We start from the raw sequence: 18,522 nt of genomic DNA, 5'->3' as shown, positions 1-18,522 counted from the left end.
CTTCCTTCCTTCCTTCCTTCCTTCCTTCCTTCCTTCCTTCCTTCCTTCCTTCCTGATATGAATGCAGCCAGCCCTCCTTAGCCTTGGAGTCTTTTTTTATCCATGGATCAAGCATCCTTGGCTTGAGAATATTTTTTAAAAATAAGAAACCCCAAAAAGCAAACCTTGATTTTGCCATTTTATATCAGGGACACCATTTTCTATGTCTTTTACTTGCGCATCCGTGGGTTTGGCTCCACAGGGGGGTCCTTGCCTCAAAGTCCAACGATATGGAGAGCCCACTGTAGTAGTAGTGTTAGTAGAAGTGTGTAGTAGTAGTAGTTAATACCTGTGTCTGTTCACATCAGTAATGATTGGGTAAAGAAGTGGAAACTTAATCCGACAAGACAGAGGGGCTCCTGGTCAGTCGGAGGACAGATCGGGGAATAGGGATCCAGCCTGTGTTAGATGGGGTCACACTCCCCCTGAAGACCAAACGGTTGGCAGTTGGGGGTACTCTTGGACTCAGCTTTGAACCTGGAGGCCCAGGTCTCTGCTGTGTTCAGGGTGCTTTTGCACATTTAAAAACTTGTGCGCCACGTGTGCCCTTCCTTGAGAAGCCTATCTGGCCACGTTGGACATGCCTTGGTCACATCCCATTTGGACTACGTTGTGCTCTGCATGGGGCTGCCTTTTGAAAACTGTTCAGAAAATTCAGCTGGTTCAAAGAGCGCTGCCAGGCTGTTTATAAATATAATAATAATATAATAATTAATAATAATTAATTATCCATAGATATGATCGGGGCGGCTTACAAATATTAAAAAACATTTCAACGGATAAGTTCAGTATGTTAAAAACCTTACTCCAAAAAAACAGGAACGGAAAACAATAAAATACACTGTCAAGGGCAAGGAAAAGGGAAAAAATGTTTTAACATCGGTCTGGGTGGCGAAAGGGAAAGGAAGGGGGCAGGAAAATAAACGGACATCTAAGGTGGAAGGTTTTCAACTGTTTCTTGAAGACAGCTAATGAGGCGTCGGAGCAAAGCTCTGCAGGGCGCTTATTCCAGAGTGAGGGCAGCAATGTAAAAGCCCTCTGTGAGGTCCGTGTGAGGTGACCTAGGGACCTCCAACATTTAGTCCCGGAATTCTGAGTGTGCGAGGCGGATTATGGGGAGAGGCGGTCCTCCAAGTACCCTGGGCCCAAGCCATTTAGGGCTTTTATAGGTCAAACCAACACCTTGTATTGAGCTCGCAGCGAATAGGCAGCCTGAAGATCTTTTAGAAGAGTTTTACATGGTCTGACCTGGAACTACCAGCAACCAATCTGGCTGCCATATTCTGCACCAATTGCAGCTTCCGGGTTTGGTACAAGGTTGCCCCATGTAGAGCGCGTTGCAGAAATCCAATCGAGAGGTTACACAGACTGTACAACGTTTCTAGGTCCTTTCGGTCCAGGTGGGACGCAGCTGGCGTATCAGCCGAAGCTGATACGCACTCCTGACCGTCGCATCCACCTGAGAAGTCAACTGGCAGCGACGAATCAGGAGCACTCCCAAGCTGCGCACCGAGTCCTTAGGGAGGCTGACCCCGTTCAGGACCGGGTGACAGATCTCACCACCAGGAACGCGGGAACCTATCACCAGTACTTCCGTTATCCTGGATTCACACTGAGTTTGTTCTCCCTCATCCAGCCCCATTTACCACGCCAAGCAGCATCTAGAGGAGAGATGCCATCTTAGATACTGCATCAGTCGGAGACACAGAAGACTATTGGGTGTCTCAGGGTACTGATAACACCGCGCCCCGTCTCCGGATGATCTCTCCCAGCGGCTTCATGTAGATGTTGAATAGCATAGGGGACACATCGCTCCCTGAGGGACACCAGATGCAGGGCCCTCCTATCGGAGTGACAGTCCCCCAGCTCCACCATCTGGGACCTGCCCGAGAGGTAGGAACGGAACCACTGCAAGGCAGTGCCCCCGATTCCCAACTCCCTCAGGCGTCCCAGAAGGATACCGTGGTCAATGGTATCGAAGGCCGCTGGATGTCTAAAAGCACTAACAGGGACACGCTCCCCCTGTCCATGCCCAGGGGCAGATTACAGAGACCATACAATCCCCTGTTGAAACAGCTTCATTGGTTGCTGGTTTGTTTCCGGGTACAATTCAAGGCCTGGTTATTACCTACAAAGTTCTATGGCTCAGGTCCACACTATTTGGCCGAGCTTTTCTCTGGTATGAACCAGCCTGGACTCTGAGTCCTCTGGGAAGCCCTTCTCTCCGTCCCGATGCCGCCCAGAAACCCGGCCGGTGGGGCGCGAGAGGGAGAAGGGCCTTTTCTATGGCTGCCCATCTAGACTCTGGGACTCCCTGATCTCCCAGGGAATGGACCAGAAGGGCAGGTGAAGGTCTGGAAGCCATGCCTACGAGGAACAACTTAGGGAGCTGGGGATGTTTAGCCTGGAGAAGAGAAGGTTAAGAGGTGATATGAGAGCCCTGTTTAAATATGAGGGATGTCATATTGAGGAGGAGGAAGCTTGTTTTCTGCTGCTCCACAGAAAGGACCCAATGGAGCAATGGATGCAAGCTACCGGAAAAGAGATTGCAGCTCAACATTGGAAGAACTTCCTGGAGTAAGGGCTGTTCAACAGTGGAACCAACTCCTTCCTCGGAGTGTTTATTATTATTATTATTAAGCTTATTTATTAGCGCTGTAAATTTACACAGCACTGTCATAAAATCATTTAATTAGACGGTTCCCTGCCTTCATGCTTACAATCTAAGAAGACACGACACAAAAGGAGAAGGGAATGGTTGAGGGGAGGGATCAGGTCCCGCATTCTTCTCTCCCTCTGAGGCCTGGACCATGGCCGATGGACAGATGGAGGGATCTGTATCTTAAGGATAGGACTGATGGCATGGCCCACCCTCTCTCCCCCTCAGAGGCCAGGATGGGGTGGATCCTTTGGGGAGGGCGCTTGTTCCTTTTCTTCCCCCCTAGAGTCCAAGATGAAGTGGATACCTTTGGGAGGGCGCGTTTCCTTCTCTCCCCCTCAGAGTCCAAGATGGGATGGTGCCTTGGGGAGGGTGCTGTTCCTTTAAGGGAGGCCTGATGGGTTGGCCTACCTTTCTCTCCCCCTCAGAGTCCAGATGAGTTGGATACCTTTGGGGAGGGCGCTGTTCCTTTCTCTCCCCCTCAGAGTCCAAGATGGAGTTGGATACCTTTGGGGAGGGCGCAGTTCTTTCCTTTCTCTCCCCCTCAGAGTCCAAGTGGAGGATGGTACCTTTGGGGAGGGCGCGGTTCCTTTCTGTGTGGAATCTCCCTCCTTAGAGGTCTTTAAGCGAGGCTGGATGGCCATCTTTCAGTGGGGATTTTGATTGTGATTTCCTGCATGGCAGAAGTGGTTGGACTAATCAGGGCCCTTGCGGTCTCTTTCAACTCTTCTATTCTATGATTCTATGACCTGTGCAACCAGGCCTTTAAGGAACTGCTATAAGGACAGCCTGGGATCTTGGAACAGTTTTAAATTGTACTTTTTTAATGCTGTTAAAATAAATATAATAATAATACCTCATTGGATATAATGGGAATTGAGCATCCATAGATTTTGGTATCCAAGGGGGGGGCCTTGAACCAAAGCCCCGCAGTACAAGGGCCCACTATACTCATCGTCATCATTGTCGTCATCATCCCATTTCATCCAATGGTATTTTACTGGGACTTGGCATCCATGGTTTTGGTATCACAGGGGGGGGGGTCCTGGAACCAAAGCCCAGCAGTCCAAGGGCCCACTGTCATCATCATACCCCCCTTATCATCCAATGGTTTTACTGGGACTTGAGCATCCATGGTTTTGGTATCCATGGGGGGTCCTTGGAACCAAACTCAACGGCTTCCAAGAGCCCACTGTATTATGCAGAAACTGAAATGGGAATTTCTTTCAGCTTTCTTGCTGGGAGCAGATGTCACAAAGACAGTTGTTTTGTCTGCGCTTCAAGGCCTTGGACTGTGGTTTCCTCCTGGCACATGTGCTGTACATCTGATATGAAAGATGCAGAGATAGGGGAGGAAGAAGGTGGTTTCTGACTCAGGCAAGCATGGAAAAAATCCCAGCAGCTATGTGAGGCATCGCCCACGTGATTTCCTTCCAGCATGGCTGGGCAAACACACAAGTTTCACACTCACCACACACTTCTGGCCAAGGACACACCTCTGCCTGCAAAGCACCTGGGGCCAGGTGCATTGTCTGTTTATGTTGGGAGGCTGCCCCCCCCCAATACCGGGCCTCACAAGCAAAACCCGCCTGGTCCTGCAAACCCTCCTCTCCCCAGGAGCGACTGGCTGCAATTGTGTGTTTCACTCTTGTTTGGAAGTCACTTGGAATTGTGTAATGAACCACAAGATAGAAATCTTGATAAGGAAATCAAGGGTGTGTGAAAACTGTGGGCCCTGCCTGGCCACAACCATTGGTAAAATGACCGCTGGGCGATGTGATGCTGATGATGAGATGTGTGATTGATGATGATGATGATATTTATTTATAATGATGAAGGGAAGGCTGTGGATATAGCATATCTGGACTTCAACAAGGCCTTTGACGGTCCCCCGTGGCATTCTTGGAAACAAGCTTCTAAAATGTGGGCTAGACAATGCAACTCTTAGGTGGATCTGGACTTGGCTGACCAGTTGAAACCAACGTTTGCTCAGCAATGGCTCCTCTTCTTCCTCCTGGAGAGAACTGACCAGAGGGGCTCTGTCCTGGCCCAGGGCTATTCAACATCTTTTCAATGACTTGATTCATTCAACATTTTCTCATGACTAACAGAATTGGGAGCCTACTTATCAATTTGCAGATGACACCATTAGGGGGAATAGCTATACTCCAGAGGACAGGTCAGATTCAAAATGACCTGAATAGCTAGGAACGCTGGGCCAAAGCTAACATTGAGAAACTGGAGCCATGTGTCCAAAGGAGAGCGCTACTAAAATGGTGAGGGTCACCAATTAACCTATTCTATCCCATTTATTCTAATTCTTCCTAAACAAGAGAACAGCTTCATTTATCTACCGCTTCATCCCACCTAGCGTGTCCAAGGGTTTACAACCGTAAGCTAATTTGCCCCCAACAGTCTGGGGACTCATTTTAGCTCCCCTCCTGGGAAGGAGCAAGCCTGAGTCGAGCTTGATCCCCTTTGCTGGTCTTGAACTCGCAGCCTTGTGGTTTTTGAGTGAGTGCTGCAGGACAGGCAGCATTGAACCCTGCGCCACCAGGATTCCTAAACATGACTGCTAATAGGTACTGTATTGAACAACCAGTTCTGTAATTCTTTCCTACCCATTATTTTGAGGCGTAACTATATCCCCTATTTGTGTTTACTACTTTTTTATGTGCATCTTATTTTATATTTGATCGACCATTTCTCTCCAAGCCTCAGAGATATATGCGCCTCTTCTCCAGTGACTTATCCCGAGGAGCGGGTCCATTTATCGATTTCTATCTGAAAAGAGGATGGGTTGCCAATGTCAAGCCCAGGCTTCCATAGGTTCTTGTGGGTTTTTCGCACCGTGAGGCCAAGTTCTGGAAGAGTTTATCCTGGCGTTTCGCAGGCACGCATCTCGGCGCTGCTGCCATCTTAGATGAACACATTCTCCTCACAGATGCTGCTGGCGAACGTCAGGAACAAACTCTCCCAGAACTTGGCCTCACGTGCGAAAAAAACCCCACACAGAAATATAGGTTCTGACCAGCTCCCCGTTAAGAGATTTGGCCCATGAAGACCCTTCCGCTGCGCCTTATTCACAAGTGTGTGTTAAGGACCAAGGAGGAAGGGATGTTCTGTGGAGGGCGGGCCTCTCTCTGTCGAAGGCCAGGCAATAGCCACAGGCCCCTTCCTCTGCCACGGTTCCTGAGGTAAAATGGCAGTTGAAGAAAGCCTGCTAAAGCTGTTATGGTTCTGCTGCTGTTTACAGTGAAAGAAAGTGCTTTTATGAACCTGTGTCTTCCTGGATGTTATTTCATTTACAAGGGAACAGACAGGGTTGCGCCATAAGGTTGACTAGTCTGAGGGAATTAAAACCAGCGTTACCTAATAATAATAATAATAATAATAATAATAATAATAATAATAAATAATAGGCAAAGCCAATCGGGCAGTGAACAACATAAAAATTTACAGAATAAAATATACATAAATATTTATACCCTTTTCCCCCTAAAAAAATATTAAACACTTAAATGTATTAAAATGGGACTATAACAATGTATAATTATACTATCCTAAACTAAACCCCAAACCTTAACACTCCCTCAGTCGCTCCTCATAGGGCTCATGGTTTCCAGACTTTCACCATTTTAGTCACTCTCCTTTGGACACATGGCTCCAGTTTCTAATGTCCTTTTGAATTGTGCGCCCAGAACTGGACACAATATTCTAGGTGGGGCCTGACCAGAGCAGAATAGTGGCCACTATTACTTCCTTTGATCTAGACATATACTTATTGATGCAGCCTAAATCGCATTGGCCTTTTTGCTGCCGCATCACACTGTTGACTCATTTTCAACTTGTGGTCTACTTGGACTCCTAGATCCCTTTCACACGTAGTTTCATTCAGCCAGGTGTCCCCCATAATCCTATATCTCTGCATTTCATTTTTCTGCCCTAAGTGCAGTGCTTACATTTCTCCGTGTTGAACTTCATTCTGTTAGCTTTGGCCCAGCTTTCTAGTCTATTCAGGTCATTTGAATCTTGATCCTCTCCTCTGGGGTATTAGCTACCCCTCCTAGTCTTGTTCATATGAAAATCTGATAAGCGGCCCACTATTCTGTCTTCCAATCATTGTGAAGATGTGGATAGCCCTGGGCCCAGGACAGGCCCACTGGACACCCCACTGGTCACTTCTCTCCAGGAGGAAGAGAGGTGGAGCCATTGTTGAACTCCAGTTCTTCTCCTGACAGCTTTCAACACTGTACAAAGAACTAGAAATACTCTTTCAACAGTGGGTTTAAACAGGGCAACGGCTTCCTTGCACACTGCGCATTTTGTAACAGTGGTTAACATTCATCAATTCAAGTTCCTAAGGGTTTCTTTAGGAAACAAAATATTTAAGTATCAGAAAGATATCAAAGCTAGTAAGCTACACTGGGCAAAGGGCCAGTCCCTGTGCCAGAGGATCAACGGACATAAACTGGACATTGTGAGAATACGCTGCAGAAACCAGTGGCAGAACATTTCGGTCTCCCTGGACACTTGCATCCCAGATCCCAGAACATCGGTCACTGAACAAAAGGTACAAAGGGAGATTGGAAAGAGAAACAGACAGAACTGGAATTCATCCACAAACTATCTTCCCTCAGCAAACAAATTGGACAAAGGCAATGGCTTCCTGAGTTCCACACTATCGGACCCCATCCTCATTGAACCCTCGTCCATCCATTCCCCTCCCCACAGGCCAGCCCCATTGCAAACCTGGACCTGCCAGTACTCTCCAGGCACCAAAGCAGTTTCCTTGCCTTTGTGGCACTAACCCTAATTAAAACTGGACCTGCAACTTCCATTTCCATACACAAAGCCCTTGTCATTTGTACTGACATCTTTGCTACCATGGCATATATAGGTCTGTGCCTGCTTCCACTCCACCAAATGCATCTGAGGAAATAGGCTTAAAGTCTATGAAAGCTCAAGCGCTGCCAACTTCTTTCTTTCATTTAGTCTCAAAGGTGCTGCAAGATCTCTTTACATACTTATTCTACAGACGAACATGGCTATATGTTTGTATTATTTTGCCCCAAACACAATGAACTCTGGAGCCAGACATTCAAGGGACAGACATACAGTGAAAGTTGCTGGAATTTCTAATCCCAATGTGGCTCTATGCCTTTTTTCTAACATGAAAGTGCTTAGCAAAAGCACGCATGCTCCAGCAGATGCAAGGCAAATAATGTGGAAGGAAAGGCTTATCCAATCTCTCTTGATAAATTGCACTTTTTAAAAAGGTTTTGCTTCTGCGCTTTGCACAATTGCTTTCCTTTCCTTGGCAGACGCAGTTCCCAGAGGAGCATGGCTAGTTAGCAAATGGGTTTCATAGCTAAAGGACACATTTCTTCCGTGGTCAGTTTGGCATGGAGAGGTCAGCATCTCCTCCACTCCGCATGAGACACTAACTAGCCGCGTCTTCTTGCAGATTTTGGGTTTGCCAAATGCTATTCCAGAAGAACTCCCCAATGAGCACGTTCTTTGGCGTCTTGAGATGCTCAAGAAAGAGGAGAACAGCCACAAGATTATTCACATTTCAGAGCTTTTATCTGCAAACATTTGCTTGAGCAAAAACGTACATGATCTCCTGTGCAGATAGTGTGTTTGGAGGGCAGAAAATGTTTCCCAGGCTGCGCAAGCGCACTGGTGTGGGCGCACAGAGGCACATCAGTTGTGCCTTGTGTAGCTCATTTGGGAGTCTCAGTCCAGTTGCGCAATGCTGCCATTCAGCAACACAAGCATTGCACAGCAGACTACCTATGTTAATTCTGCATGCAGAGACTTATATTTTGCTGCCTCAAGGTAGGAACTTGCCCAGAGTACTCAGATCTGGGTTTTCTGTACAAAAATATCGCTGCATAGCAAAGCGATGGGTGTATTTTTTCCGCAATGAATGCTCCCAAAGACAAACCCAAAGTGCAAACGATGCATTAAATTTAGTGCCAAAATGGTACGTGTGAAAGGGATCTAGGAGTTCTAGTAGATCAGTAAGATCCATTTGTAAGAGCTGTTCAACAGCGGAATATGATACTGCCTCGGAGTGTGCAGAAAACAAGCTTGCTCCCTCCTCAATATGACCTCTCTTCAAGTATTTAAACAGGGCTATCATATCACCTCTTAACCTTCTCGTCTCCAGGCTAAACATCCCCAGCTCCCTAAGATGTTCCTCATAGGGCATGGTTTCCAGGACCTTCATCATTTTAGCTTCCCTCCTTTGGACACATGGCTCCAGTTTCTCAATGTCCTTTCTGAATTGTGGCGCCCAGAACTGGACACAATATTATTCCAGGTGGGGCCTGACCAGAGCAGAATAGAGTGGCTCTATGGCTTCCCTTGATCTAGACACTATACTTTTATTGATGCAGCCTAAAATCGCATTGGCCTTGTTAGCTGCTGCGTCACACTGTTGACTCATGTTCAACTTGTGGTCTACTTGGACCCTAGATCCCTTTCACACGTAGAAGTCTTTCGTTCAGCCAGGTGTCCCCCATAATCCTATATCTGTGCATTTCATTTTTCTGCCCTAAGTGCAGTACCTTACATTTCTCCCTGTTGAAGTTCATTCTGTTAGCTTTGGCCCAGCTTTCTAGTCTATTCAGGTCATTTTGAATCTTGATCCTGTCCTCTGGAGTATTAGCTATTCCTCCTAATTTGGTGTCATCTGCAAATTTGATAAGTATGCTCCCAATTCTGTCATCCAGGTCATTGATAAAGATGTTGAATAGCCCTGGGCCCAGGACAGAGCCCCACTGGACACCCCACTGGTCACTTCCCTCCAGGATGAAAAGGAGCCATTGTTGAGCACCCTTTGAGTTCGGCTGGTCAACCAATTACTAATCCATGTAAAGTTACCTTGTCTAGCCCACATTTTACAAGCTTGTTTGCAAGAATATTCTAAGAACAAGTTGTGCCAAGTTAATCTCCCAGGACCTCCTTCGTCTGGAAAGCCTGAGGGCAGAGTGAACCCTGAAGACTGCTGCTCCTACGCCCAGAAAGAACCCACCGTTCCTGCGTGGAAGGAAGGCGTCCTGCCCTGTCCTGCGGAGACCCTTTCTTGGAACCGCACCGGAGAGCAGCCTCGCCTATTTGTCCAGGGAATAAACGCGTCCCTGGCAAAGGCCACGGGGAACGATGGTCTGGTCACATTCCCAGCCCTGCCCTGGAGAATGATGACCACGAAACCTCTGAGAGAGGAAAGTAAACACCATCATGACTGCAAAAGTCAGTTTTATGGGGGTACTGGGAAACAGAAACAGGGCAAACTGTAACTGGAAATGTAAAGGCTATTGGAACTCACCCCAAGGAAGTGCTGCTGGGGCATTCAGCCCCTTCCCTGGAGTCCAGCTCCCTCCTGTGAGGCCCCTGCCTCACTCCTAACTAAGCCCCCAAACTCACAGAAACAACACCCCATGGAGACCCCTGTGTCCTGCAAAACTCAGGGGCCCCAGAGGCGCTCAGGGGCCACAGCCGGCCTCTGCCTTGGAAGGAAGGTCAGTGCTGCCTGTATGGAAACAGAGAAACACAGGACCCCAAGAGACATCTAGCCTAGCCCCGCTTTTTGCCAAGCTAAAGCACCCCTGAGAGAGTCACCCCTCCAACTTCTGTTCAAAGCCCTCCAATGAACTGTGAATTTTAAATGTGGGTTGTTTTGATATGTATGTGTCTTGTTGGTCTTTCTAAATTGATGTGTATTGTTAACTGAAGTTGTTTTGAACTGATGTTTTGTATTTAATTGCTTGTTGTTGTTCCTTACCTCAATCCATGGCAAGAGGTTATGAAGTCGTCATTGTCATCATCATCATCATCATCAGACAGTTCCACTGATAAACAGCTCTTCAATTAGGAATGACTGTGCTTGGCATACCCAGAGAATTGCAGAGCCTGTGATAGAGCCTGGCACCCCTTTCCCACCAAAAGTGGGTGCTTTATTTATTTATGTATTTATTTATGGGATTTATATCCTGCTTTTCTCCCAAAATGAGATTCAGGCAGCTAGGCCAGGGGCCCTGATCCTCTACCCAGCCCTGGCCAAAAACAACTTTCTCGGCCACAAACAGATTCCAAACAGCAAGCACCAACTTTATTAACTCTGCAGATGTCAAAGTGGAGCCAAAAACCAAGTTGGCCAAATGGCACCCCGTGCTCCTGACGGAAGAAGTGGGAGCCATGCAATGAGGTGGGCAGAGGTTACTGGGATGAGACCTCTTTTGCCCTGGCATGGCTGCTGCAGTTCAAGAAGGCACTTAGTCTAAGGAGTGTTTGGGGAGAAGGCAGCTTGGCTGGGATGGAGGCAGAGCTGTGGGGCAGCATGGCAACACAAAGAAAGAGGAGAGGAATAAGGCACCAGGCTTCCTGGCTTGAACAAGATCCTAAACTTTCTGAGGAGTCTGGAGTGACCGTCCTGGAGCCACACATAATGTATATGCTGGACAACCCAAATTCAGACCCTGCTGCCCTCTTGTGACATAAAGTGGAGCTTCTCCTCCTGGCACCCATCCGCCAAAACTTCCTTGGCAGAAGTTGAGTCATCTTTCTCACCCCAAGCACCCATTCCTTTCCAGGCCCATGGGCAGGAGGAATCAGGCAAACAGGCCACCAGAATAGGGGCCTTCATCCACTCCTCCCCGACAGCTACCTTGGCCCCAGCCTTCCTAATATTTCTATCTATGCCACCACCCTCCCTTTGCCCAGAGTGCCAATGGCCAACGCATGGGGCTGGACGTCTTTGTGGGTATCTTGGGGTTCCTCATGCCATCTCCTGGGCCAGGCGGTAGTCAAAGAGGCTTCCTCGTTCAATAAAGCACCGGCCTGCAGGTGGGGATGAAGGGGCTTGCAGAGGGTGCTGGGCTGCGGATGGTGGTCCGAAGCCTCCTCCGCCGGGGGTCTGCAGACGGAAGACATCCTGGAGGGAGAGAGAAAGGAAGGGGGCATTTGGAGAGGGATGGCTCATGCTGAGAAGGGAAAGATAAGCCCTCTCCCGAAGTTTCACCTGACTCTGGAAGGACACACGCTGGATGCTTACCCCAGGGTACACTGGGACAGAGGTCTTCCCTCCCAGATTGATGGTCCGGCCATCTTGTCGGATGAGCAGGTTGAGTCCTGGAGCGCCCTTCTTGCCACCTGCCAGGGAAGGAGAGCCAAAGGGGTAAGAGAGAGAGGGTGGAGGGGAGTGGGATTGAGTGGAGGGGGGGTCCACCCTTATCCATAGGGACAGCCATTCACACTAGCTCAGATTCAGTAGGAAGACCCCCGCACCAAAGACCCCCACACTTGGAGCTGCCACCCGCTAGCAATGGATTCTCTGCAACTCAGGGGAAAAGGAGGAGCATTCCCTGTTCTCAGTGTGTGAGGGCCCAAAGGGGCCTGGCCTGCACCCCACAGGAACTAGGGGTTGGGGCATGGCAGTGATGGACTAGACTCAGCAGGCATTCCACCATCTTCTCTCCACCTTCACCTTGCAGGCCATAGGGTCGGAAAGCCCTCCGCTCACTCAGCACCGACAGCACCATCTCCTCCCGGAACTGGAGCTCCCGCCGGACCCCGTCTCCGCCGCGGAACTGCCCATCCCCCCCTGTGCTGGGGGTCAGCTGGAAAGATTTCAGGACCACCGGATATCTGGAAGGGGAGAAGGGAAGAGCATGGAGAATGGACAGCAACCTCAATATGACTCTACTCTCCTCTCCTCTCCACCAGCATACAACTATAAAGTTGGGTAGGGACCCTAACGGTTATCCAGTCCAATCCCTTTTTGCCAGGGCAGGAAGGCCATAGCCAAAACACCTCTGGCAGGTAGACCCTCTAACCTCTGCTCAGAAAACCCCAATGAAACCCATTTATCCCTCAGATCCAGACTACAGCCAAAGTCTGCAGATTTTTTCTCTACAATATCGCCAAAATCCGTCCATATCTCTCAGCTTCTACCGCAAAAACACTGGTCCATGCCCTAGTGGTCTCAGGACTAGACTACTGCAACCTCCTCCTGGCAGGGCTTCCCCTCTCTCATCTCCACCCATTAATTTCTGTTCAGCATTCAGCTGCATGCATTATTTCACTCACTCGCCGTTATGATCATGTCTCCCCTCTGTTGTCTTCCCTTCACTGGCTCCCTTTTCCTTTCCGCATCAGGTACAAACTCTTGCTACTCATCTTTAAAGCCCTGCATGGGTTGGCCCCTCTTTATTTAACCGATCTTCTCTCTCCCTACATCCCTACTCGCACTCTCCGCTCTGGTAGCCAAAGTCTCCTCTCTCAGCCCAGGATCTTCTCTGCCCCGTCCTGGATCCGTCCCTTCTTTCTTGCTGCCTGCCCCTCATTCCTGGAACCTTCTTCCTCTGCATTCACGGCTCATCACTTCCCTAACCAGCTTTAAAGCTGAGCTGAAAACCATATTGTTTAGGGAAGCGTTCTCAGGGAATTTGTGATTGTCATCTGGCTGTCCGATAATATTTGATGTGATCTGCTTTTATATGTGATGTTTTTAATTTGTCTTTTCTTTTCTACATGGTAATTTTATCTATTCCTCTTTTAATTGTTATTATCTTAGAATGTACGCCTTGGGCAGGCTTTTATTTACTCCTATTTTACCGACTTTGTACAGCGCTGTGTATAATTACAGCGCTATAGAAATAAAGTTTAATAATAATAATAGTAATAATAGAAAGAGTGCCCCACCACCTTTCCTGGAGACGTACGACATATCCTGGAAGGTGAGCCAAGCATAGCGGAGCTTTTGCAAACATGGGGGAACCAGCCTTCCTCGGCCCTCAGCCGATTACTGGGAGGCATGAGGAGGAGAAGGAGGGGGCCAGGGTCTCAAACAGGCCTCCCACTGGCATGCACAGAATCAAAGAATCATAGAGTTGGAAGAGACCGCAAGGGCCATCCAGTCCAACCCCATTCTGCCATGCAGGAAATCAAAATCAAAGCATCCCCGACAGACAGCCATCCAGCCTTTGTTTAAAGACCTACACTTCTCTTCTCCAGGCTAAACATCCCCAGCTCCCTAAGTTGTTCCTCCTAGAACATGGTTTCCAGACCCTTCACCATTTTGGTCGCCCTCCTATGGACATGCTCCAGTTTCTCCACATCCTTTTTAAATTGTGGTGCCCAGAACTGGACACAATATTCCAGGTGGGGCCTGACCAGAGCAGACTATAGTGGCACTATTACTTCTCTTGATCTAGAGACTATACTTTTATTGATGCAACCTAAAATCACATTGGTCTTGTTAGCTGCTGCATCGCAGCTGCACAGGTTGGGAGCCATAGAGGCCACCCAAGAGGAGGGGAGCCCATCCAATTCCTCCCCAAAGTCCCAGTCTCCCCGGCTACTTCCCCACGGGACACAGGACACTGGCACAACGCTCTGCTGCCCTGCGGAGCACCCACCTCTTCTCCAGGATTTCTGGGTCAGTGATGCGGGTGTTGGTCATGTGAGTGTGGACCCCACTCCGGCCGTGCCAATGGGGCCCTGCCCCAGACCCGCCGGCCACCGTCTCATAGTATCCCACGCGCTCGTTCCCAAAGGTGATGTTGTTCATGCAGCCCTGGAAGGAGGCCAAAGGGGTGAAAAAGGCCAAGACCCTGGCAGACCCCTGCTCCCCCCACATGCCCACCTCTCCTGGCTTTCAGGGTCTTCCACCTCCAAGACAAGAAGATGCAGTCTTCCCCTCCCATGCTTTGTCCCCAGGTTCAATAATTCCCCATCAGCATCTCCATGAGATCCTGGGAAGGGTCAACTGGTGCATGGTCAGTCCAAAGTGAAAAGGACCGAGGGTCTGGCGCAGAGAGTCTAGAAGGAGGTTGCTTCCCAAACAGAGAGACTGCCCCACTTTGCAACAGCTGTTCAGCCCCAGAACCAAACTGCCCAACACTGAGGGATTCGCAAACCACAGAGCTGACTCTAAAGAAGGCGGCCAGACGGATGCAAATAGGGGCATGTCAGGGGCCATTTTACAAGTTTTACTGCTCTGCCCCTCTTGCTGAGGGAGGTTTGAGAAACTCCCAGAGAGGAACTGGCTGCTCCAAGATCCAGGAGGCTGTGTCCTCAGAGTCAGGCTGCTGCATGGTCAGGCTGCCATCACTGCAGTGACAGCAGCAGCACTGCAGAAAGAGGTCTTGCGCCAGCGAGCCAAGTTGCAGCCCACAGGGTAGGCAGAGGGAGAGGCACCGAGTCATGGCTCTTTCCACCAGTTCCCTTAAAACCCAGGGTTAGTGAGGGATAACAAGTGGCTTTTTATTATTTTTAATGGTGTGTTTTACTTGGTTTTAAATGTTATTGACGGTTTAATTATATTTTAATACTAGACATTTGTATGCATTGCACTGGCTTTAACTTGTAAATTGGGATCTTAGTATCAGCAACTTGCCACCCATGGATTTGACAGTAAGCCCGTGTTGCCCCCAATGGTGGCACATGCATGTGGCCACACCACCATTAGGACCAACAGAATCTCGCCTGAAGTCCTGTTGTCCTTAATGGCGACACGTCCATGTGTGTGTGCTGCTATTGGGGACAATGGAACTTGAGCATCTATAGATTTTGGTATCCTTGGGGAGGGTGTCTGGAACAGATCCCCCATGGATACCAAGGTCTCACTGTAAGCTGCTGCAAGTCCCAGTTTTGAGAAGATAGACAGCTGAAGAAGCATCATCATCATCATCATCATCATTGATGGATGTCTCCAGCCTGCTCAGCCAACAGCAAGGAATAAAGGGAATTGCAGTTTGATATTTGGAGGGTCTGGTGTAGCCCACCCGTGTTGTAAGATGTGCCCACAACGTAACGGTTGTGGATTCCCTTGCCATGTTACCAAAGCCCCTGACAACAAATCCAGAGGTGGCCAGAGCTTCTGATTCCTTACAAAGAAAGAAGAGCGAACCTCTGTGGCCAGCCTAGGGGAGATATGGATGAGGTTGGGGGTCAAAGGCCCTGTACCGTCTCACCTTGCCCCCAGCCCCCATTAGCCATGCTTAGTATCCCTCTCCCCAATACTTACCTGGGATGCCGCACAGGCCTCAAAGGCCAGGAAAATGACGTCCACCACCCTTTGCGAGGTCAGCACATTTCCCCCCACGACGGCCGCATCCAGAGAGGGGTCAAGGATGGAGCCCTTGGGGATGATGACCCGGATGGGGGCCAGGCAGCCCTGTGTGTGAAAAAGAGAGTTTGAGAGAGAGGTCTCCAAGGGCCGACTGAGAGATCCTTCCCACGTCCTTTGATCATGACCCCCCAAAATGGTGACTTCATTGCTTTGGGTCCTGGTTACCTACAGAATTGCCTCCTCCCATATAATCTCATCCCATACTCAGCTCAGGTCCTCTGGCGGACATTTACGCCAATCAGCCAGGACTAGGTTGGCAACGGTCAGCCAGAGGACGTTTTATTTAGCCTCTCCGAAACTGTGGAATGATCTGCCAGAAGAATTGAAATTGAATTGAAATTTTATTTATATACCGCCATTCCTATGATCACGGCGGTTTACAAAACAAAATGAAAATACAATACAGTACAGATTACAGATTCCAGATTCCAGATTACAGAATCTCCCCCTGGAGAAACGCCACTCCGGCGGCAAGGAAGAGTCTCTCTGGGCCGCTCCTGCCCAGGTGGAAAGCGGGCAGGCGGGCAGTTAGGGAGGGAGGAGCCTCTTTCTTCAGGCTAGCCCCTGATGGTACTGGGCCAGCCTTCTCTCTCCCTCAGAGGCCGAACGATGACAGTTAGGGAGGGAGGAGCCTCTGTCTTCAGGCCGGCCCCTGATGGTACTGGGCCAGCCTTCTCTCTAGAGGCCGAACGATTGAACAGTTAGGGAGGGAGGCGCCTCTGTCTTCAGGGCCCGGCCCCTGCTGGTACTGGGGCCAGCCTTCTCTCTCCCTCAGAGGCCGCCGAACGATGGACAGTTCGGGATGGGCGGAGCCCCTCTGTCTTCCAGGCCTGCCCCTTGATGGTACTGGGCCAGCCTTCTCTCTCCCTCAGAGGCCGAACGATGACCCGTTAGGGAGGGAGGCGCCTCTTTCTTCAGGCCGGCCCCTGATGGTACTGGGCCAGCCCTTCTCTCTCCCTACAGAGCGAACGATGACAGTTAGGGAGGGAGGAGCCTCTTCTTCAGGCCGCCCCTGATGTACTGGGCCAGCCTTCTCTCCCCGCAGGGCCGAACGATGACAGTTAGGAGGGAGGAGCTCTCGTCTTCAGGCCGCCCCTGATGTACTGGGCCAGCCTTCTCTCTCCCTCAGAGGCCGACACGATGACAGTTAGGGAGGAGGAGCCTCTGTCTTCAGGCCGGCCCCTGATGGTACTGGGCCAGCTTCTCTCCTCCCTCAGAGGCCGAACTGATGACAGTTAGGAGGGAGGGGCCTCTGTCTTACAGGCCGGCCCCTGATGGTCCTGGCCAGCCTTCTCTCTCCCTCAGAGGCCGAACGATGAACAGTAGGGAGGGAGGAGCCTCTTTCTTCAGGCGGCCCCTGATGGTACTGGGCCAGCCTTCTCTCTCCCGCTCAAGGCCGAACGATGACAGTTGGGAGGGAGACTCTCGTCTTCAGGCGGCCCTCGATGTTCACTGGGCCGCCTTCTCTCTCCCTCAGAGGCCGAACGATGACAGTTAGGGAGGGAGGAGCCTCTGTCTTCAGGCCGGCCCCTGATGGTACTGGGCCGCCTTCTCTCTCCCTCAGAGGCCGAACGATGACGTTAGGGAGGAGAGCCTCTTCTTCAGGCCGGCCCCTGATGGTACTGGGCCAGCCTTCTCTCTCCCTCAGAGGGCCGAACGATGACAGTTAGGGAGGGAGGCCTCTGTCTCAGGCCGGCCCCTGATGGTACTGGCCGAGCCTCTACCTCCCCCTCAGAGGCCGAACGATGACCAGTTAGGGAGGGAGGAAGCCTCTGTCTTCAGGCCGGCCCCTGATGGTACTGGGCCAGCCTTCTCTCTCCCTCAGAGGCCGAACGATGACAGTTAGGGAGGGAGGAGCCCTCTCTATCTTCAGGCCGGACCCCTGGATTGTACTGGGCCAAGCCTTCTCTCTCCCTCGAGAGGCGACGATGACAGTAGGGAGAGGGGAGCCCTGTCTTCAGGCCGGCCCCTTAGGTACTGGGCCACCTTCCGCTCTCCTCAGAGGCCGAACGATGACAGTTAGGGAGGGATTAAAGACCAGTCCTTCTGGCGGCTTATCCAAATGAATTTTAAACTATGAATTCAGATGAATTTAGATGTGGAATGTTTTAAAATCTGTATGTCTTATTTGTCCTTTAAACTGTTGCATGTTTTAATTAATAGTTTTACGGATGCTGTTCATTGTTGATTATTGTTGTTCCTGCCTTGATCCATGAGGAGAGGCAGGTAAGAAATATAATTACAAACAACAACAAACAACTACTACTATTATATATTATTATTATTATTACTATTTCTTACCCACCTCCTCCAATGGATCAAGGAAGGAAAAAACATTATTATGTCCCCCCTACTGGGCAGCTCAGGATCACCATTTCCGATCAGGAGCGTCAGCCCTCTGGAGACATCATTGGGTGCAAAATACCCCTGCAGGCAGGATGCCCCTGCCACAGGTGCCCTTTTCCAGATGGGAGGCAGCAGCAAGAGCCCCCTCTCCACATTCTGCCCTGGGAAGCTGGCAGCCACAGCCCCCTCCTGCCTTGGCATCCCAACACCTGTCCGACGCGCCTCCTCACCTGGTTGAGGGAATGTCCTGTCCCCCCATGCAGCGCAGGCAAGATGAGGTCGGAAGGGGTGATGGCGCGTGGGGCGTTGCAGTTCCACGTACACCTCGTGCCGGAGC

The 18,522-nt window shown here is 50.0% G+C and overlaps 1 protein-coding gene across 1 annotated transcript in view; it reads right to left on the bottom strand.

The window, feature by feature from the left end:
• Positions 1–10,791: 10,791 nt before the first annotated feature.
• Positions 10,792–18,522, bottom strand: part of OPLAH (5-oxoprolinase, ATP-hydrolysing) — a 33,710-nt gene continuing 25,979 nt past the window's right edge. Inside the window, exons 22-26 of the mRNA XM_042463548.1 lie at positions 15,735–15,884; positions 14,125–14,282; positions 12,192–12,352; positions 11,760–11,857; positions 10,792–11,639 (exon numbers count right to left, since the gene is read on the bottom strand). Coding sequence (XP_042319482.1) covers positions 11,484–11,639; positions 11,760–11,857; positions 12,192–12,352; positions 14,125–14,282; positions 15,735–15,884 — 723 coding nt within the window. The 3' untranslated portion in view covers positions 10,792–11,483. The remainder of the gene's footprint in view (positions 11,640–11,759; positions 11,858–12,191; positions 12,353–14,124; positions 14,283–15,734; positions 15,885–18,522) is intronic.

The sequence above is a fragment of the Sceloporus undulatus genome, chromosome 4 (assembly GCF_019175285.1).
Source record: "Sceloporus undulatus isolate JIND9_A2432 ecotype Alabama chromosome 4, SceUnd_v1.1, whole genome shotgun sequence".
Classification (NCBI taxonomy): Eukaryota; Metazoa; Chordata; class Lepidosauria; order Squamata; family Phrynosomatidae; genus Sceloporus; species Sceloporus undulatus.
Note: the sequence above shows the minus strand (reverse complement) of the source record. Positions and strands in the feature narration are given on the sequence as shown.